Source organism: Haliotis rubra, unplaced genomic scaffold, assembly GCF_003918875.1.
Source record: "Haliotis rubra isolate DU_JTF1 unplaced genomic scaffold, ASM391887v1 Scf812, whole genome shotgun sequence".
Taxonomy (NCBI): domain Eukaryota; kingdom Metazoa; phylum Mollusca; class Gastropoda; order Lepetellida; family Haliotidae; genus Haliotis; species Haliotis rubra.
The window spans coordinates 344,223-367,988 of record NW_025767538.1 but is presented as its reverse complement, the minus strand read 5'-3'; the positions used below and the strand labels follow the sequence as shown (position 1 = coordinate 367,988).

General features: G+C 41.8%; 1 protein-coding gene across 1 annotated transcript; it reads left to right on the top strand.

Annotated features, from left to right (window-relative positions):
- Positions 1 to 19,412: 19,412 nt before the first annotated feature.
- On the top strand, positions 19,413 to 20,003 carry LOC124261855. The gene has a single exon (XM_046696226.1). The coding sequence runs from the start codon at positions 19,413 to 19,415 to the stop codon at positions 20,001 to 20,003; it is 591 nt and encodes a 196-aa protein (XP_046552182.1).
- The last annotated feature ends 3,763 nt before the right edge of the window (positions 20,004 to 23,766 follow it).

Sequence of the window (23,766 nt, the reverse complement as noted above, 5' to 3'; positions counted from 1 at the left end):
ATTTGAACTTTATGCTCAGGAGATAAATGTGATAGTCTAAGTTAACTCTCATCACGTACCGCACGTGCATTTGTTTAACTGTTCCAACTACTGCGCTTACCCCTTATGGCTGATATCATGTGGGATGCTTCCGCAAATGCCGGTACCAAGTCACGGAAACAGTGTGGGTGGTGAGCTCCGTACACATGGTGGCGTGGTGTCCTGCACCGTATTCCACAAGACTAGATAGGGCCAGATGGGTCCCAGGCCTCGAGGGATTGTTCTGGAATCGAGTGGCGATTTTCTGGGCTCCCTTGTTTATAACTGATACGTTTATCCCTCTGCTATCTGCCCTGACCAATCTTGAGGGAGAGGGTGGTTTGGGGTGTTGTTGTTCCCTTCTTGGTGAGGGACGTCGCTCCTGCCATGAACCTTGCCTGTTCGGCAAATGATGTTCTTCCTGCCTTCTGGGGACTTGTTTCCCAGGAGATGAACGTCTCTCCCGTCTCAAGGCTTCTCTCACTGGTGAATAATGCTGCAACTGATGTTGTTCCTGCCTCTGAGCAGCATGCCTTTCCCTTTTGGGGACGTGTCTCCTCGGAGAGGAACGTCTCTCCCATCTTAAGATCTCTCATCTCGGTGAATGATGATTCCTTTGACAGGATGGATTATAATAGACTGACACCTATCGGCGGGGACATCATCTGCTTGGGGTCTCGGCAGGCGTTCTGGAAGACAGACGTGGTTGGAGCTGTCTAGCCCAACTGGCGACCGGGAGATATACTACCGTCTAGCCCAACTGGCGACCGGGAGATATACTACCGAGGCCACCTGCCAATGGCCAGGGCTCTCACAGGGTCGTTTCCGTGGTGATGTGACATTAGGTTAGTAACTCCGCTTCATAGAGGTCCTATGTTCAGCCTTCGTCTCCGATTGAGGGTGCACAGATGTTTGGGACCTTTGACTTAAGAACCGTGATTCAAGGACCTTGAAACACTTTCTGGAGATGTTAGACCATGGGCAGGGGATGGTCTTTCTGCAGTGGATGGCGCCCCTGTGGTCTGTGAATCCGCAGACTCGGAACAGGCATTTCAAGACCAGTATGGTGTGGACAGGTCCCCCCTTCTGGCTCCATGACGTTCATGCGATCGTCCTCGCCTGTGGAATACCATGTTTCTGACATGATAGCAATTTCCTGTAAGATACCATGTCCTTTCCAGTTTGGCATTTATCCAGAGTTTTGGCTATTTTCTGGGTGATTCCTACACATGCTCCTTGAAACCATTTTGTCACATCGGTCACAGGCATTAACCGTCCATCATATGGCTTGTTACAGATACAATAATTAGTTTGATTGCTGAAAAGCCAATCCAAGTTGAGATCCTCTTGGGCATCTGAAGAACTCCTAGTCTTAGAAAGCCTTTGGATCCAGCTTGGAATTACACGATCTCAACAAGGCTTGAGGCGATCATGATGATGTACTGATGTTGTCTTCCTTGTCCGGACTTCATACAATGTATTGGAAATCTTTTTAGTGATTATTCCAGAGCCTTTGCAGGATGGAGACAACTTCTTACACCTACCCACTGTGGAGGCAGTGTCCAGTATATACACCATTTCTCCCTCTTCAAACTTCCGGGACAGAATCCTCAAATCATAATCCCTCTTCATCTGGAGCTGCGTAGTCTGCAATTTGTTACGGGCCAAGCGATGTACCCCACCAAGAGCTGAGGCAAGCTGACTTACATACGTGTCGGGGTCCAAAGATGGAGATTCCTCCCGTGTGGCACTGAAGCTCTGCAGGTTGATTGATTTCTCTACTGAGCATCAGCATGTTGGCGGTATGTCCCGTTTGTCTATTTACTGACGATCTCAATGCTCCTGTCAGTTGTCGTAGAAATTCGTCCCACCTGGTCTGGTGTGCGTCAATGTGGCAACGAATGGCTTGCAGGAGGGTGCGTTTAATGAATGGCTGGCCATAAAGGTAGAACTAGTTTCAAAATATCAATTTACTCAGAGCTTGTGGTCTCTAATGAATAATAGCCCCAAGAGTTTATATTATAAGACTATAAAAGACTCATAACATTTGAACGTTACTTTTGTCTTCCAATCAATGTTTATATCCCAATTCTGAAATTGAGAACAACTAACCACCTTCTATCCATTGAGACCGACCGCTGGGAGGGAATAACCAGAGAAAATAGAACATGTAAGTTATGCGACACCCAAGCAATAGCTGATGAATTTCATTATTTACAGATATGTAATTACTTTAATGATATTAGACTAAAGTTTATTCCTTCGCAATATCTTAAAGAAATCTGGTTACCTTCAAGCAACAAATGTCTACAAAGAAAACAGCAGAATTGAAAAAGTTATCGAAGTTTATTAATAGTATACTAACACATTTTAAATGTTAACTGTGCCCGATATTTTCTTTGTCTATGTAATCCGATGCTTTTGTCCTCTTGTACCACCGCTGGGTGGTTGAAGAAGACTAAAGAAGTTGCAAGTTTATATCGTTCCCCAGAGGACAGACAACCAAGCCGCTAAGCATAAGCTACCCTTACCTAAAACTACCAGACTTAAAGATGTATTGTAGTCAAAATAACAGAACTGTACCAGAACTGTATTAGCAGTGAACAGTGTCAGAAGGCATACCTTAAAATAATCTGTACGTTTAGCGTACAATGCTGAAATGCAACCTGGCCACACTAAGGTGAAACACTTGCACAATGCTAATATAACATAATCATATTTCATGCATAGCATAAACATAATTATAAAAATGACAAATAAATAAACTCTAACAAGTTGCACAAGCTACCACACTTACCAAATGGAGATCAAAATAAACAATAAATATACATACATGGCCCAGATAACAGTTAACCGCTGTCAGTCAAGTGTGAGCGACGGCAGATGTATTAACCTAAAGTCTTGTATAAATAATAAAAACCTACCATACATTAGTATACCCCAGGCTCAGGTGACAGGTAACCACTATCAGTCATAAGAATGAGTGAGTGTACAAGTGTCACCCTGAAGCCTTGGATTAAACTGTTAGGGGGCTAATTGTAATGGGTGCTATTAATACCATAAGATGGCGGGATAGTGTTAGTTATGTGTAAGGATGGGCGGGATAGTGTTATTTAGGTGTAAGGATGGGCGGGATAGTGTTATTTAGGTGTAAGGATGGGCGGGATAGTGTTAGTTAGGTGTAAGGATGGGCGAGATAGTGTTAGTTAAGTGTAAGGATAAAACTAATAACAAATAGATTTTCTTACCGTTTACTGAAACGTGCGAGTCGCGACTGTCACTGTGTCGTTTGGCATAGCTCGCTGTTCCGAAGCGGCGATTGGCTACGCGCGCTGGGAAGTTCCAGTTCAAGGGTAGGGGTGCTCCTCGCTTAGTGGGTTAGGCCCTCTAGCGGGTGTTTCATTGCCTGAGTTGGAGACAACCTAGGATAGGTGAGCTTTTGTTTCGAGACGAAACAGTGTCGCGTTTGCTTTGGGGGTCAGCAGTACTTTTTCCGAGGTGGACCAGCTCTTGTTTCGTGATGCGACAGCTGACCCCCTCCCACAGAGACGCACGTAGGATAGGTTATTGTTAGATAGTAATAGAAGCAGGATATACGTAGGCATGGGTGGTTGGCTGGAATGAAGTATAGTATCTAGTTTCAAGGATTTATATACAGGGTAAATGTCGGGAAAGGCGATGGACAGGTGACTTTTAAACTAATAGCTACTGCTGTTATACACCACCTTTAGTGTTTACACTGGTATTATGCTAGTTTGGTGTTAGGTGAGATTTGTTTGCTATAACCTTTTTTTTCTTTGTTTTTAATTTCAATAAGGACATCAATCCCCATCACAAGAAGAAAGCCATGATTACTACCACCGTTCCAGAACAACGACACAATCAACACATAAAGTTTCAAAAGAGCACAGTCAGTGCACTGATACTAAGTACAGCCAAATTTATCTTAGTGAGTGAGTGCGTTAGAATTTAACGTCACCTCGGCAATATTTCAGCCATATAGTGACGAGAAATGTTTTACATAAACACTAAATTAAAGTTGCTAAATAATCAGTCATCGAAGGACTGTAAAATAACTAGAGTATCACAGATGGAGTCTAAAACTAGCATGAACAGGTAAAACTATTTTATTTACGAAGACAACACAACATAAAAACGGGCTATAGATCGCCAACAACTGAAGGTAGATCACCATACTAGGAACCATGGGGACTTACATTACCTTTGCTACCTGCATGGACCCTAGCTGGATTTACACCATCCCTTCAGCTGTTGGCGATTGTAGGAAAATTTAGCCACAAATTAAAATGACAAGAATACTACGTTTAAAAACACAGTATGTGAACATTTTTCTTTGAAAGTTTTTGGGACTTACGTACCCTCTCAGTAGGACAATAATTTTACGCTACTTCAACCCTCTTTGTGGATACAGCCACTAACAATCTTAGCTGATAATCTACACTACCAATCATTAAAACACATCCATCTACAGAACATATTTATCAAAATTCATTAATTAAATCAATTTCTTTTAAAAAAGCAAGAATTAAATGAAGATGAAATGAATTAAAAAGATCCTTAACAGTTTTAACATTGAAATATTTATTCCTTATGATGGAGAATTCAACACAGTCAAGCAGGAGATGCTTGACTGTGACTTTCTCATCACAAGGGAAACAAAACGGAGGATCTTCACCTTTTAACAAATATTTCTGAGTACCTTGTATGGCTAATACGACATCGTCGCATGATGACCTCTTCAAATCTGGACTGACAACCCAAGTAGGTATAACCAATATAGGGTTTTATTTCATGTTTTTTATTTAGACCTACCTGGGTGTCCCAATTCTTCTGCATCAGACTCCTAGTTTACAATAATACATGGTGATTCTTGGGTCTCCTGGGTTAAAACAAGACAAACCAATGGTTGATAGCTTGAGCATACAGTCTAGGAACATTGAACATTGAATTTCATTGTTGAGTTTTGTCCCCCTATTTTGTAATAAAATGGTGAACTGAAGTTTCTTTGTATGCCCTTAATCATAATGCCACAGTTTGTAACTGGGAAACAGCGTGGTTGAAGGTTTTGCTCATGCATTGACAGGTTCATACCTGTAACACACACACTTGTAAGAAACACACATATTTGAATAAAAATCACACACAAATCACACAACGCAAAGTAGAATCACATATAGAATATACATGTAGTTTCTTCAAGCGGAAAATCACGCCTGTTAGAAAACAATCATGCACTGTCAATGTATATATAATATTTTATAATATACAATAATAATATAAATGGATATATACTCTCACGGTCCCTGGAAGTAAATTACTTAACAAAAGAGACCGGATAACTAAATTAGCAATCACCACATAATCCGACATGAGGGGTAGTCGTGTCAGTCTCCAGTCAAACAAACATCCTGCTTACAGCTCGCTGGCGTCAAGCAGTTGACAATACACTGCCAACTGGAGGCCAGCCCTGATAAGTTGTTCATTGTTACATATGCATACATATACATGCATATGGTTGTCATTTGCAGGTTTTTATAAGTTTGGATAAGTAAAATACCTGATAAGTAAACATTTTTTGGCGAGTCCCTTGACATTTTACTTATCAGGTTTCCACTGTATTGGTAACACTACACGTGTATAAATATGCTGACAGAAATATAATTAAATACAAGCCATGCAAGCCATGTGAACGTTGCTACGGCGTTACCATGTATCCAGCGACAGTGATTGGCAGCTAGGTACATCATCAACACTGCAATCAACACCATAAATTTGACACGTAATGCGCCAGGTGCCAGGCATGCAGCTTCCAGTGGTTGACATGAACAAGCTCGTGAATAGTGGATACATCAGACTAACGTTTAGTCTCTGAATATATATAATTTCGATAGTAACAAACAAACCCATTTATATTGAAAAGGAGCCCCAGGTAGACCACAGATTCAGAACCTGAGGAAATCTAGACTTGCGTCATTTAGGGCTTTAGGATTGCAGGGAGGACTTGGCATTAGGGAAAATAATATGGTTCTGGGACTGTGAGACAGACTATGGATACACCAACACTCTTACTGTGGTTTTTTTTACATCGCGATGCTTTGTTTGCGGCCGAAAAAGGGATAAATATAAAACTAAGGAGCATTGGGGTATTACTCTAATAGCCAACGAAAAAGCTTAAAACGCTCTATATCTATACATTAATATATTAAGGACATCACGTGACCCATTCATCAGTCCTTTCCCATTGTCGAGTGACAAATTTACTTTTGTCACAATTAATCATAAAGGCTTAAATCCTGTTCACAGCGCCATTGTTGTGAAGCCAAGTGATAGGGAAAGGCAATTACCTCGGTACAAGCACGATGAATGGGGAGATCCACGGTTTCATCCGGTCCCTGGTTAAACTTCTCTTCGGTTTCGTGTCAAGTGTTAATCTTCCTACTGTCAGATTTGGCGGGTAAGTTGGTCAAGTGCCTCCAATACACCCGGAAACATACGAGTATCATTGGATGAAAGCCGATGTACGAGTGTGAAAGCACTGATCACTACACGGTCTTCACACCTGCTCTCGCCCTATCTGGTAACTAAGGATTAATTTGACGTGTGAAGATTGTGAAAGTTTCGAACTAACGATAGCTGCGAGAAAAACAAACTATTATCACTGTTACCCCCTGGGTGCAAGAGGGACATATATGTTTTTCTCTCGCAGTTATCCCTAGTTCGAATCCGTCATATTTTTATTCATTTTTGTCTTGTAATTTTCAATGGAGTTTAGAGAGAGAATCCAAACTAATTCATTGATTGATTTTTTTTACCATAAGATAACCTGTACTTTCAATTTAAAACATAAGGTTTCCTTTTTATATTCAAACTGTATTTCTGCCGGTAATGCTGCATGCGTTGCTATGCAACAAAGTACCTCTTATACCAATGTACGACATGGATTTAGGACCCCGTCATACGACATGGATACGACGTGTTATGGGAGTGTTATGAGAGTTTATTTACAGCTTCCATCATGCCGACTGTTACACATGATTCCATAACGTTCTGAGGGAATAATGTTGCTGCCTAGCTTGCTAGAATGCTAGAGAACTGTGTGAGAGCTATTTACATGACTAGAGCTATACAATCTGTATGCCGTCATCGAGCTGATATACATCTGCCTACCATCCCCAAGTCTTGTCAACATTTCAAGACCGTGTTTGTCTCTTCAACTGCTGTCATTGTAAACAACCTTCAGTCAGTATATCTGTTCTCACTGTAAATGTCAAGACTCTGATGAGTTAATATTTCATATTTGTGACCCAATATTTTAGATTTGTGACTCAAGTGCATTGTACTCGAAATCTGTATTGTCATTCATTGTACTTATCGCATCGTTTGCCCAATATATTATAGAATATTTCAGACTTGCTGGACTTTTAAACCTCTTGTGACGGCAAATTTATTAACCGTAACAAAATTGGGGGCTCGTCCGGCATAGCTTTCATTTGACATTTGAGACCTATTGTGAAATGTATTTCAAATTTCTGCAATTTTGCAACAAGGTAATTGTGAAACCAGCAAAATGGTGTTTAAACGTGGGAAGTTCCTCAAGTCCCCTGACCCTGAAACAGTCAGTGAATTTGGCTAATCAGATTTTTTGCAAATGTCTGCACATTTAAAAACTTGAGGCCAAACCTGCTATGAGGAAATGTCAGATTTTGAAAATTGTGCTCAATCACTATATTGATGGGGGAGTTTTCGGAAATGGTTGAAAAAATGTTCGGACCAGTTGGAAATGAAAAAAAATAGAACTAAAAAGGATGGAAATAGAAATAGAAATGGGATATAGAAAAGAAAAAAAAAGAAAGAGAGATTAGAAAGTTTGAAATAGAGAAAGAAAAAGAAATAGAATGAAAGGAGAATACGTACGAAAACAAAACTTTTGATATAATGTAAAGGATATTCTAAAAGTCACCTTCCGGGATTAAAATTGAACAAAAACTTTGTAAATTTGCAAAGAGGTTTGTGATTATAAAATACTAGTCGGCACAATGTATGTTCCCCAGTGTTTGGTTATGGCAATAGTTGTGAGTGAGAGTGTTTAGTTATACGCCGCACTCAGCAATATCCCAGCTATATGACGGCGGTCTGTAAATAATCGAGTCTGGACCAGACAATCCAGTGATCAACAGCATGAGCATCGATCTGCACAATTGGGAACCGATGACATGTGTCAACCAAGTCAGCGAAACTGACCACCCGATCCCGTTAGTCGCCTCTTACGACAAGCATAGTCGCCTTTTATGGCAAGCCCATGGGTTGCTGAAGACCTTTTCTAACCCGGATCTTCACGGGTGGCAATAGTTATGCATTTATGGCCTATATTTTTAATCATTTTAAATAAATATGGGCATTTTGACTACCCCCTGGGGCAATTTGACCAAACTTGCTGGGGCAAATTGTAGCGGGGGTAATTCGACTGGCAATCGGACTTGATTTAATTTATGTTATAAGAAATGGTGGCTCTTTCCATTGTTCGATGATTCCGTGCATCCCCAGGCAACAGAATACACCATCGTACCATTAACAAAAACGACAGAAACAACACGATTTGTATTGCTGTATAGCGCTTGTTCTTTGGCAATATGGCGGACTTTAGTCGCATATGACGTCACGAGCGGAAAAGTCACGTGAGTTCCAGCAGACTATGCATAATGCATAAACTGTTTTCGCGATGAAAACATAATAAACCATATTTTTAAAATAAAACTTGGGATACACCCAGCAAATTATTGCAATTGTGTAGTATTCTCCTTTAAGGAAACTGGAAATTGAACTGAAAATGCTAGAAAATTCTCCTCCTCCCTCAAACCATTGCAAGTCATGCCAGATTGGTACCCCCTTTTAATGAGCAAGAAGTAGACAAATATTTTGTAGATTTTGAAAAAAATGCTGAAAACCTCAAGTGGCCTAAGGAGTCATGGACTATGCTACTGCAAACTGTTTTGAAGAGTAAAGCTCTTGTCAGCCTCGATACAGCAAAGCTCAGACTATGATCTTGTCAAAAAGTCACTTTTAAAAGCTTATGTGTTAGTGCCTGAAGCTTATCGTCAGAAATTCAGAAATGCTCATAAAAGGGTCTATGAGACCTTTGTACAATTTGTTTGATAGTTGGTGTGGGTCTAAGGAAGTCATAGATTTTGATAGTTTGAGGCAGTTAGTTTTGATGGAGGATTTCAAGCAGAGTGTTCTTTCGGACATTGGCACATTGAGTGTAAACAAAACGTGTGAGAAATTTTGAGACAAGGTGTGGCTGAATTTTGCAAGACCTGTCATGCATGCCAAATTGTTGGAAAACCAAATCAGAAAATGCCTACCGCTTCTTTAAAACCTATACCGGCTTTGGAGGAACCTTTCACTTGTGTTGGTCCACTACCTAAGACTAAGTCTGGTAATCAGTATCTTCTCACTATCACGTGTGCTTCAACCAGATTTCCTGAAGCAATTCCACTTCGTAGGATTTTTGCTCCTGTGATTGTCAAGGCTTTGATCAAGTTTTCACCTCAGTTGGTTTGCCAGATGTTGTTCAGTCTGATCAGGGCTCAAATTGTACGTCTAAGGTGTTTCAACAAGCTATGTACCAGTTGAGTATGGAGCAACCAAAGTCTAGTGCTTATCACCCAGAGTCACAGGGAGCTTTAGAGAGGTTTCATCAAACTTTGAAAAATATGATCAAGACATTGTTTTGAGACAGAGAAAGATTGGGATGAGGGTGTGCATTTGTTGTTGTTTGCTGTCAGGGAAAGTTTAGGGTTTAGCCCCGTTGAGCTTGCATTTGGTCATAGTGTGCGCGGGCCACGAAATCATTTAAAATAACAATGGCTCAGTCACGATCCTGAGATCAATCTTTTAGACTATGTGTCTACATTATGGGACAGACTTTCCGAGGCATGTGAGTTGGCCAGACAAAACTTGAAAGTTTCACAAGCAAAAATGAAACAAAACTGTGACAGAAAGTCCAAAGAGAGAAATTTCATTCTTTGTGAGAAAGTGTTAGTCTTACTTCCCATTCCTGGACCGCCTCCGTGGTGTAGTGGTTAGAGCGTCCGCCCGGAGAGCGGAAGGTCGCAGGTTCGATCTCCGACCGCGTCATACCAAAAGACGTTGAAATATGGTAGTTGTTGGTCCCTGCCTGGCGCTGGGCATTAATGGGTACAACAAGCACTGGTCGTCTCAGAGTGAGTATAATGTGTCTTTGTGTGGTATTCATGCTTCAGTGCGGCATGGTATCTCAGTGGGCTAGCACTTTAAAACCAGCTTCAGTCTGGGCTAGTACAAGCAGCCGCACATACACATACACACGCATGCACGCTGTCATATGAGCGCACTATTCTCAAGCACGACGTTAAACCCAACCTCACCTCACCTCACCTCACCTCACCTCACCTCACCTCACCTCACCTCACCTCACCTCACCTCACCTCACCTCACCTCACCTCACCTCACCTCACCTCACCTCACCTCACCTCATCACATCACATCACATCACCTCACCTCACCTCACCTCACCTCACATCACCTCACCTCACATCACATCACATTCCTGGTCAACCACTGAGAGCTAGATATCAAGGTCCATATGTTGTTGACAAAAAGGTTAGCGACTCATACAATATCGTCCTGACGCCTGGCCGTCGTAAGCAAATGAGGTTGTGTCATGTAAACATGATTAAAAAATACCATGGCAGGTTAGAAACCAAACAGGTCAATTGTATTGCAACACTTTCTCCAGTTACTGATTATAATAAAGACAATGGTGAACACGTTGACAATACTGATGATGGTGTTAGCAATGTGAAGTTTGATGACCTTAGTGATAATGCTTCACCAAAGTTAAGAAATTCTGATGTGTTAGCTCACCTTGAAAAGAAACTATCACATTTATCTCCTGAGCATAAATTTCAAATGTCAGATTTGATTCATGAGTTCTCTCATTTATTTCCTGACGTGCCTGGCCGAACTAATGATGTTAGCCATGATGCAGATGTAGGTGATGCTGTGCCTGTAAAACAACATCCATATCGCATGAATCTGGTGAAACGTGACGTTCTGCGGAAAGAAGTGAAATACATACTGGACAATGACATTATTGAACCCAGTGACAGTCCGTGGAGTACACCATGTGTTCTTGTGCGAGAGTGGTGGAGTTGGTTGGCGCTGCTGTGCTGACATGAAAGCTGTCAATGCACTCTCACGAACTGATTCGTATCCAATTCCGAGAGCGGACGATTGCATTGATCGCATTGGTCAAGCTAGATATATAAGTAAGTTTGACTTATTGAAGGGCTTCTTGCAAATTCCACTCACAGACAGTGCAAAGGAAATATCGGCATTTACTACACCAGATGGACTGTATCAATACAAAGTGAAGCCGTTTGGTCTGAAGAACGCACCAGCGACATTCCAGGGACTCTTCAACAATGTCACATCTGGTCTTGATAGTGTCGAAGCTTACATGGATGATGTCATCAGTTACGACGTGGAGTGGGAAGACCATCTGCTTTCTTTGATAGACTGTCTGAAGCAAAATTGACAGCAAAGTGTGAATTTGGGAAGGACAAGTTTAATTTTTAGAGCATGTTGTAGGGCACGGCCAGGTACAGCCAGTTCATGGTAAGGTTGAAGCAACTGTACATTTTCCAGTACCTCAGTCTAAGAGAGAACTCATGAGATTCGGGAGGAATAGCCCTTGCTGTAACAATAATGTTTCACACTATATACACCAGTAAAACTCGAATGAATATACTCTTTGGTATAAAATATCGAAAGACCTGTTCAAAATAGATCAGGATATGGAGACTGGTGTAGTGTATATCCCACACGAGGGGTCTAACTTCTAAGTATTCTGATGATGATATGGGGTTAGAACATCTTTTTTAGAACAGTCAGTGTTGCAGGTTGTATCACGTACTGACTATGTTATGCTACTCGGGGACCTTAACGCCAGGACATCAAACCGGAATGACTTTATCATAAGTGATCAGTTTGTTTTAGATGAAGCTGGGTTGGATGACGGTGTACTCACGAAAGAACTTGACCCTGATCTGAATGTATGCTAGAGAAGCAGCGTGGACAAGGGTAGAGTAAATACGGCAAAAGTCTAATTGAATTGTGTAAGAATCTGAATCTCTGTATATGGTTGCATTGATAAGGAGCATAAGGATGCCCATGTTGGTAAGAACACATGCAATGAAAAGAGCATGATTGATTACGTTATTGCCTCTGCTCCGTGTATATCATTAACTGATGATTTTGATATTATTGATTTTTCGCCTCTTTACTCTGACGCACACTCCCCAATCGTTCTTTCATTTAAGAGGAGTAATAAAAATCAAGACAATGATGATAGGAATGAACAAATGTTTCAACCAAATAATGACATCAAAAGCAGACCAAACCGGTATCAGCTGGATATGGCTAATTTAATTCCATGATAACATTGATGTTGATATGGTAAAACCGCTTAAGGAAAGAGCTGACTCGATACTGTATATGGTGATGGTGATATCAAGAACGAGGTCAATAGGTTAGCTGATGACAATCGCACGTGCTGGGTGAGGCGGGTAAAACATTCGGTATGTGGCGAGCTCCAACTCGCACCCGGAAGAAGGGTAACACTCGTAAACCTTGTCAGCCCTGGTTCAACAAAGAATGCAGGAATATGAGAAGACTCTCCCGTAAAGCCGAACGGCGTTACAGAAAAAACAGAAATCATTTTAATACTTCTAATTATCGTCAACATGGAAAGTTGTATAAAGAATGCCTAAGCAAACATGTTAAAAGATACAAAGATAAAACTAGCAATATGTTAAGAAATCAATATACATGTTCTCCCAAGCAAATCCGGGAATGTCTTAACACACAAAAAAACTGAAAACATGTTTCATACTCCAAGCTTGAAAGAATTTCATGACTTCTTATAAAAATGAACAAGAAGTGACACGATGATGTCAGACAGACAGACTTTGTACTCTCGGCCTCGTGGCCTCATATACGAATATTGTCTGTCTGTCTGTCTGTCTGTCTGTCTTACACGATGATGTAGTGAGTTAATATTCAACGTCACATCGGCAATATTTCAGCCATATAGTGACGAGAAATGTTTTATATAAACAATAAATTAAAGTTGCTAAATAATCAGTCATCGAAGGACTGTAAAAAAACTAGAGTATCACAGATGGATTCTAAAACTAGCATGAACATGCAAAACTATTTTATTGATGAAGACAATACAATATAAAAACGGGCTATAGATCGCCAACAACTGAAGGTAGATCACCATACTAGGAACCATGGGGACTTACATTACCTTTGCTACCTGCATGGACTCTAGTTGGATTTACACCATCCCTTCAGCCATTGGCAACAGAAGAGAAATCTAGCCATAAATTAAAAGTACACATATTCTACGATTAAAAACCTGGTAACTTAAATTGACTTTGAAAGTTTTGGGACTTAGGTACCCCCTCAGGAGGACAATATTTTTACGCTACGTTTTACTAATATAAACTACCAACAATAAAATATTTAGCTATTTACAAATCAGTCAACAAATCTAAAAAAAATTAAAATGCAATAATTAAATGAGAACTGATAGGTATTAAAAAGATCCTTCAGAGTTTTGGATTTGAAATAGATATCCCTTGTGATGGAATATTCAACACAGTCAAGCAGGAGATGCTTGACTGTGATTCTTTCATCACAAGGGATACAAAATGGAGGATCCTCACCTTTCAATAGGTATTCATGAGTGTATATTGTGTGGCCAATACGATATCGTCGTATGATGACCTCTTCAAATCTGGACTGACAACCCAAGTAAGTGTAACCGATATAGGGTTTTATTTCATGTAATTTATTGATACCGACTTTGGTGTCCCACTTCTTCTGCATCAGATCACGGATGTAGGTTCTAATGCTAGCTTTGTAATCAGAGTATGGGATCAGAAGTGGTGTCACAGATTTGTTGAGTGCTGCCTTGGCAGCAGAATCGGCCATTGTATTCCCAGAAATGCCAACGTGGCTGGGTAACCAACAGAGGACGATGTCGTATTGGCCAGTTGCAAGATCATTATATAATTCTATAATTTCTATTAAAAGTGGATGTTAACAAGAAATATTTTAATCGCCTGAAGGCAAGAAAGAGGGTCTGAAAATATTATATATTGTTTATATTTAGGGTGTCTATTTATATATTTAAGAGCTGTTAATATTGCGTTTGCTTCTGCTGTGAAAATTGAACTGTCATTGGGTAATCTGGAAGAGATTGTTTTGGACCCAATGACAGTGGCACAAGCAACCGCGCCACCATCCTTGGACCCATCTGTGAATAAGGATTTATATGTATTATATTTACTTTTTAATTGATTATATTCTTGTTTGTATAATAAGTCATAAGTTTCTGATTTTTTAAATTTAGTGAGTGTTAGGTCGACTTGTGGCCTAACCAGTTGCCAAGGAGGAGAAGAAAGAAGACGGAAAGGAGCTATATTTTCCAGCTCATTGCCGGCAGCAGACAGGAATGGCTTAATTCTGTGCCCAAGAGGCGGAACAAGAGAAGACAAAGTCTGAGGCCTTGGTGGTGGACAGAATCAAGTAGTTTTAAGTTGCTGTTGCACGCTCCACCATATACGATGGAGCCATAATCAAGTTTCGAGCGGACCAATGATCGATATAGGTGGAGGAGGGTAGCTTGATCCCCTCCCCACTTTGAGTTGGAAACAACTTTCAACAAATCGAGTGCCTTCAGGCATTTGGCTTTAAGTGATTTATTTCTCAACTTCTGTAAAAGATCTAGGAGTATATGTACAGTCTGACCTTTCAATGGAAAGACAAGTATCGGAGATCTGCAAGTCATGTTATCATCATATCCGGACCATCGGAAAAATACGACATCTACTGACTGAATGTTCTACAGCTGCCCTTGTTCGTTCCCTCATTCTTTCCAGAATAGACTATTGTAATAGCTAGCTTTTAAACATCTCACAAGAGCTCTTAAACCGTCTGCAACGCATAGAAAATATTGCAGCACGGATTGTGAGCAAAGCACCAAAGTTCTCAAGCATGACCCCTATTCTAAAACAGTTACACTGGTTGCCCATAAGAGCTAGAGTGAACTTTAAAGTTTTAACCCTCGTCTACCAGTGCATACTAGGCACTGCTCCAGCCTATCTCAAAGAACTGTTCAAACCATATCTTCCATGCAGACAGCTTCGCTCCAGTGACAAAAACTTACTTCACATTCCAAAATGGAAGTTGAAATCCTATGGTTTTCGTTCCTTTCAAGTGGCGGCCGCGATGAACTGGAATGAGCTACCAGCTCACCTTAGAACAAGCCCAACAGTCACATGTTTCAAATCAAACCTAAAGACATACCTTTTCTCTATGTTTTAAAATGACTCCTAAATTCTAAAGTCTGCGCTATGAGCATGCTGTCGGTGTGGATTTAGCGCAATATAAATGGACTAATTATTATTATTATTATTATTTAATATGCGGCAAGAAGGTTAAATGGGAGTCGAAAATTAGACCCAAGAACTTGGCCTCCTTAACAACTTTGATGGGAGTGACATTTAAAGATAGTTCTGGATCTTTAAGCGGCTTATATTTTCTACAAAAGTGTAGACAATTAGTTTTGGATTTGGAAAATTTAAAGCCGTTTTCAAGACACCATTTATTTATTTTATTTAAACACAACTGCAATTGGCGTTCAATAGTATGCATATTTTTACCACGACAAGAAATATTTAAATCATCCACAAAAAGTGACCCATCAATTGAATCGTTTAAAACCTTTGATAAACTGTTGATCTTGATACTAAACAATGTGACTGACAAAATACTTCCTTGTGGGACACCCTGATCCTGATTGTAATTGTCGCCGACAGCCTTCTATTTCCCTTTTATTTCAACAGAGGGCTGCTTCTCCACTGGCTATATGTAGAGAGTTGTACGTGCCACCCGTATTTGGCTAACCCGCCAAATCTTGTGCGTTTCATGCCTGTGACGTGTGACACTTTCATGTCACCATCCGACCATGTCGGACGCATACAACATCTTTCTCATGTTGTAATGTTCGTATTTCACAGGTAAGCACCCTCTCTACATATATTCTTTCTACATCTATATCATTGCTAGTATACATATTATTATCATCAACATAGTAATACATATATCTTAAGTTAGTAATTAATCGCGACCGCGTAATGTAAACTTTCTCTCGCGTGGATCACTTACTAACTTAAAGCACTAGCATTGCATGTAAGACAGTGTGTGAATGATCAATAATTATGATTTTATATCTACAGTATACTAAATCATCAGTTGTATATAATTTTGACTGATCGCTAATGCGTGACGTCACATCAATTGTAAATATCCCGGACGAAACGCTTATGCGTGACGTCATATATATTTTATCAATTATTCAATTATAGCATAACTATTATATACCAATCTTATATCTATAATTGTATTGTTTATTGCCGATGTATTCATATAAGATATATACGACACTTTCATGTCACCATCCGACCATGTCGGACGCATACAACATCTTTCTCATGTTGTAATGTTCGTATTTCACAGGCAATAAACTGGTGCATATCTTAAGCGACGTTCCCCGTCTCATCAATTATTGTCCTTGGGACATCTCAAGACCAGAACCCGCGACAATTGGCGCCCGAACAGAGACGGGGTTCATCATAACATCGCCGTCAACCAGTGCCAACGAACCAAGAACAACCCCACGATATCATCACGACACCGTCACGGTACAGCTCACCTGGACGTCATCTTCAAGGATCGTCATATACGTGAGATTTGCGCTCAGTGATTTCGTGTGTGTATATATCGACTTCTATTTGACTGTGATAAGACACTTTACATCTTATATATTCTACACCTTATCTGTGATATCCATATATACATGTGACACTCTAAACAAGACTGTGATAACGTGTGATATCTGTGATCATCAGTGACGTTGGGAGACATTCAGCTGCTAAAGTGCATTTTATATGTGACATTCCATTTATATCCATGAATTTGCTATATTCATAGCATTGATATCTGCATTGATTTCATGGATCAGTTGTATTCATACTATTGACATTTGTCTACATGCCATAATATTGCATGAATGCATTGAATTTCGCATAACTGTGCAATATTTACATAACTTGACTTCATCATATTAGTTAGATTAGTTTAATTAGTTAGATTAGTGTAATTAGTTAGATTAGTTTAATTAGTTAGACTAGTTGAATTAGTTAGATTAGTGTAATTAGTTAGATTAGTTCAATTTGTTAGATTAGTTTAGTTAGATTAATTTAGATTAGTTTAGACAAGTTTAGTTATATTTATAAATAATCAAGCTACCTATATTGTCTGTAAAAACGACAATGCATACTTAAGTATTATATTAGTGTGTTGACTTAGTGCAATAGTTGATTGTTTACATTTTATGTTTGCTTGTGTGTATGCGTCAGTCATTTTCATTTGCACTAATTATACAGCCATGCACTCGCGTTAACATTTCCGCGTCCGCCTCCGCGTCTGCGTCCGCGTTTGTTAATCTTATAAACTGTTAGGATAATATACTTAGGGTCTTTTCCATTTTCCCTATCCTATAGTGCTTCCCTCGCCCTATGCTATAGGCGATTGCCTCCCTTTGCTTCGTATCAACTGGCGTTGTGTTTCTTTCTCATGGTGTTGTTTGCTTTTTTGCCTTGGGTAAGTTTGTTGCTGTTGGGTGCTCAAGTTTGCATTTGCCCACGTGTGCTAGTTTTATACTCTCTGCATACCCTTAGCATTTATTACCGTAGTAACTCTTAGAGTTGCGCTTGCGTTTAGCTCTTGCTTCACACCTTGGTATACCACGCACAGTATCATACACTCTGCAATATCAGAGCATATTCTATCACAGATCCATTCATGCTTCCCTCCATGTTTGCTATTCCTTGTTTACTGTTTGTGCACAGTAGATACTTTACCTAGCGTAATAGTATCAGCATAGTTTATATGTTACTACCGAAGTTACTCTGCTGGGTCTACTCGTGGTTGTATAAACCAGTAAACACTTCACGCTTTTCTTTGCTGGTCATTGGTGTTTACCTTTCACTCGTTATATCACGGATCGAGGACAAAATGGCTCAATGTGGTGAAGATTGGGAGCTCAAATCCGAGGGTATTTCCGAAGAGGACGAAGCCAGGATGTTGACCTATCTTCAGGGGACTGGGAAATACACCATTCGCTCCGTACCCACTTCTTCTACACCACACTCAAGAAACTTTTCCACACCTAGTTTTCCATCTTATGTCCCAACACCAGGATCGTTTCCTTTCCCTCCTTCAACCTATCCACCTGCACCATGGCCTACACTTCAGCCGCTACCAAGGATTTCAGCCTTCTCAGGTGAAGAGCCAGTGCAGAAAGGGGAGACAACTTTCGAGAACTGGAAGTTTGAGATTCGTTGCTTGCTGAGGGATGACAGCATTACATCTTCAACTCTTATGCAAGCTGTGAGGAAGTCACTCAGAGGAGATGCCGCTCGTGTGTTAGTTTCCCTAGGAGAATATGCTACAGTCACAGATATTCTACAGCGTTTGGAGGGCCCCTACGGAACCATTATCACGGCGGAACAGCTTCTTCAACAGTTTCATCAGGCAACTCAGAAGGATTCGGAGACAGTGGCTTCATGGGGAATCAGGCTTGAGGACATTCTACAGAGTGTGCACGATAGAGGGTCCTACTTGGATACACAAGCAAGACAGGCCATGCTACGGAATCGGTTCTGGACAGGGTTGAGGAATCTGGCATTGAAGGATGCAACACGTCATGCTTTTTACTCCTCGATGGATTTCCACACACTACTACAGACCGTTCGACTGATTGAACAGGAAATCAACAACAGCCAGCCTGTCAAGCCAAGACCCAGTCGTAGTCAGCACCAACCTCAGACATTAGGTTTCTCACAACCACTAGAAGGATCTACCCCCTCTCCTCAGGATCAAAGTGCTCGACAGCTGTCCGACATTACAAAGAGGCTTGAGAAGTTGGAATTGGCATCCAAGAAACCGCCTACAGACAGTCACCTTCTCCAGCAGATTCTGGACAGACTGAAGGCATTGGAAACCCAGGAGGCCCAGCAACAACAGTACTCCCTTCAGCCACAACGGACTCGAGGTAGAGGAAGAAGAGGACGTGGTCGAGGTCAAGTATACTAAAAGAAGGAAGACAAGGATTCTTTAAACTAAGCCAGCCTACTGCTGCGGGGCATACTGAGGCTGAGGGAACTACTAGCCCCATATCAGATTTACATCGACGGATGGTCGGCAAAGCCAACGAGGCAGTTATCGACATAGAGAGAATCAACTGTCCAGCCTTGATTGATCCAGGATCTATGGTTTCAACTGTATCTGAGGGATACCACGCGTCATGCCTTACTCATCTTCCACTACGACAGCTCAAGGACTTTGAGATCGAAGTAATGGGTGCAGGCGATAACATCCTTCCATACTCAGGATATTTGGAGGCCAAGATCTACATCCCCTTCATTGACAAGGAGTTGGACATTGTTCTACTAGTCACCAGAGACACAGAGTACAATAGGCGAGTACCACTAGTGATCGGAACCAACATCATAGATCTTGTGGAGAGATACTTGGTACCTGTAGATAACACCATACCAGCCTCTTGGCTTACTGCATTACGTTCGCAAGCTAATGGAATCATTGGACAAGTAAGATCTACTAACAAGACGCCGATCCACCTTCAACCAAACCAGATGATGCACATCGCTGGACTTGTGCGTCATCAGCCTGGAAGAGCCACAGCTATCACCGAACACCATGACTTGGACTCTGACCTTCGGACAGGACTCTCAGTTTGCCCAAGACTCGTTGAAATAGGTAAGTGAGGTAACTCCTCCAGGGTTCCTGTTCGCATTTGCAACATGTCAGCCAGGATCATCAGTATATCCGCCAAGACCAGACTCTGTCAGCTTCACGAGGTTCGAGTGCTCAGTGAAGTACCTGTCGATGCTCTGCCAACAAAGACCAACACCATCCAGGAGACTCATACCTCACCAGTGGACTTTGACCTCTCGGACAGTTGTCTCACCGATGGACAGAGGGACGAAGCCTTGACTATGCTTTCAAGATGGAACTGCATCATGTCAAAGAGCCTCATTGATTTGGGACACACCACAGCTGTGCAACATGAGATCAACCTCATTGACGATACTCCTTTCAAGGAACCTCACCGACGAATTCCACCTGGAATGTTTGAGATGTTGACATGTGGAGCCTTTCCTGAGTCTCGTAGTCCTTTCTCGTCTAACATAGTCTGGATTTTCGCCGGATTAACCAACAGACGGTTAAGGATGCTTATTCCATCCCCAGGATCGATGAAACCTTAGATTGTCTGTCAGGAGCATCCATGTTTTCCAAGTTGGACTTACGCTCAGGATACTGGCAAGTGGAACTAAAAGAAGAAGACAAGCACAAGACTGCCTTTTCAGCCGGTCCACTCGGATTTTATGAATGCAATCAAATGCCGTTCGGACTGACCAATGCACCTGCCACCTTCCAGCGTCTAATGGAGAAATGTATGGGAGATCTCAACCTCAAGGAGTGTCTAATTTACCTGGATGACATCATTATCTTCTCAACTACATTTGAGGAACACTTGGAGCGTCTTGAAGCAGTATTCCAACGACTGAAAGACAACGGCCTCAAGCTAAAGCCTTCCAAGTGTGAGTTATTCAGGGATCGCGTAACATACCATGGGCATGTTGTATCTTGCAACGGGATAGAGACGGATCCAGAGAAGGTATCAGCACTCAAGAATTGGCCCGTACCAACCAATGTGCATGACGTTAGAAGATTTCTAGGCTTCACTGGGTATTACCGCCGTTTTGTGAAGGATTTCTCTCGGATTGCAAGACCCCTCAACGATCTCTTGACAGACCAACCAAAGAAGAAGAGACGAAGCTCTAAACCTGATCCTAACTTGAAGTGGAATGATGAGCAACAAAAAGCTTTTGATGTCCTGATCCAGCACCTCACGTCACCACCAATCTTAGCGTATGCTGATTATGCTCTCCCCTTCGAGGTCCACACTGATGCCAGCGCTGATGTACTGGGAGCAGTTCTCTACCAGAAGCAGGATGACAAGATGAGAGTAATCGCATATGCAAGTAGAGGACTAAGGAAGAGCGAGAGGAACTATCCTGCACACAAGCTGGAGTTTTTAGCACTCAAATGGGCCGTTACGGATAAGTTTCATGAGTACCTGTATGGAAACATGTTCGAGGTCAAGACAGATAACAACCCTCTTACCTACGTCTTGACATCAGCCAAACTTGATGCCACTGGACACAGGTGGCTCGCTGCTCTCTCAGCATACGATTTCATCATTACCTATCGTGCAGGCATCACCAACATGGACGCCGATGGATTGTCAAGAAGGCCAGATTACTCGGACAGCAAGGAGTCTCATATCGAACCCCAATCTAAAAAGGCCATCTGCCAAGTTCATTGCACCTCCTGCATTGCTGCGGAAAGCTTATCTTGTGATGAAAAAGTTGATTGCCCAGATGACATAATTCCATTGACTCCTACATCACTGTCCTGGAAGAAGGAACAACTCAGTGATCAACATCTTGGACGGGTAATCCATCTCATCAAGGAAGGAGTTAAGCTCACAGCACGTCAGCGGTCACTTGAGGATCCTACACTGAGAAGATTACTTCAGGACAGGGACAAGTTGTTTCTCAAGGATGGGATCTTGTTCAGACGAATTAACAACATCGAAGGTATTGAACATCAGCTTGTTCTCTCCATCTTGTGAGATCAAGGTTTTTCTGGACTTGAATGTCTGAGGATGTCGAGAAGTACATTAAGAACTGTGGTAATTGTGTCCGACGCAAGTGCAAAACCACTGTGAAAGCCGCATCACTTATAAGCATCCACACTTCACAGCCCATGGAACTTGTCTGTTTGGACTATCTCAAGCTTGAAGAATCCAAAGGAGGCTACGAGAATATCCTTGTGATCACGGATCATTTTACTCGCTATGCTATTGCCATCCCAACTCGTAACCAATCAGCCAAGACCACAGCGAGAGTACTGTTTGACAATTTTCTAGTACATTATGGATTCCCGGCTAAACTCCACAGTGACCAAGGGAGGAACTTCGAGGGCAACATCATCAGAGAACTCTGCCAACTTACTGGGATAAAGAAGACAAGAACGACGCCATATCACCCTCAAGGTAATGGTATGACGGAACGTTTCAACCAGACTCTGATGAACATGATGGGTACCCTGGATGAAGAGAAGAAGAGTGACTGGAAAACTTATGTACCTGCTCTCGTTCATTCCTACAATGCCACAAGTCACGAGAGTACAGGATTCACTCCCTTCTACCTCATGTTTGGACGACACCCTCGACTCCCAGTGGACGCCTTTCTTGGATTCGACCTTGGACAAGGACAAGCTACCTGTACTCAGTACGCTAACAACCTCAAGAAGCGGCTACAGTTTGCGTACAACATAGCCTCCAAGGAATCTAGGAAGGCAGGACAACGCTACAAACAACATTACGACAAGAAAGTGAGAGAGTCCTTTCTACAACCAAATGATCGTGTTCTGGTGCGGCTTGTCGGACTTACAGAAAGGAACAAGCTTGCCAACAAGTGGGGGAAAAACGTCTATGTCATTGTGAAACAACCCAACGAGGACATTCCCGTCTACACTTTGAAGAAAGAGAGTGGCCAGGGGCCAATGAAGACTCTCCACCGCAACATGCTCCTTCCACTGGAATCTGTTTCCCTCCAACAAGACACGTCCAGGACAGAACGACGCCAGTCTAGAAGAAGCAAGAAATCGGTATCACTTCGAGTGAAGGAGTTTCAAGCTTCAGACAGATCCAAAGAAGACAGTCAGGATGAAGAGGAGATCATACTGCTGCCCAGACTGAGGAGTCAAACCAGAGCCACGAATTTGATTCCAAGTGCTGCTAATGCTTCTCGTCCACCGTCAGGATCTTCTGGAAGCCAGCCAGAACCTATCCACCTGCACCATGGCCTACACTTCAGCCCGCTACCAAGGATTTCAGCCTTCTCAGGTGAAGAGCCAGTGCAGAAAGGGGAGACAACTTCTTCGAGAACTGGAAGTTTGAGATTCGTTGCTTGCTGAGGGATGACAGCATTACATCTTCAACTCTTATGCAAGCTGTGAGGAAGTCACTCAGAGGAGATGCCGCTCGTGTGTTAGTTTCCCCTAGGAGAATATGCTACAGTCACAGATATTCTACAGCGTTTGGAGGGCCCCTACGGAACCATTATCACGGCGGAACAGCTTCTTCAACAGTTTCATCAGGCAACTCAGAAGGATTCGGAGACAGTGGCTTCATGGGGAATCAGGCTTGAGGACATTCTACAGAGTGTGTGCACGATAGAGGGTCCTACTTGGATACACACAAGCAAGACAGGCCATGCTACGGAATCGGTTCTGGACAGGGTTGAGGAATCTGGCATTGAAGGATGCAACACGTCATGCTTTTTAATCCTCGATGGATTTCCACACACTACTGCAGACCGTTCGACTGATTGAACAGGGAAATCAACAACAGCCAGCCTGTCAAGCCAAGACCCAGTCGTAGTCAGCACCAACCTC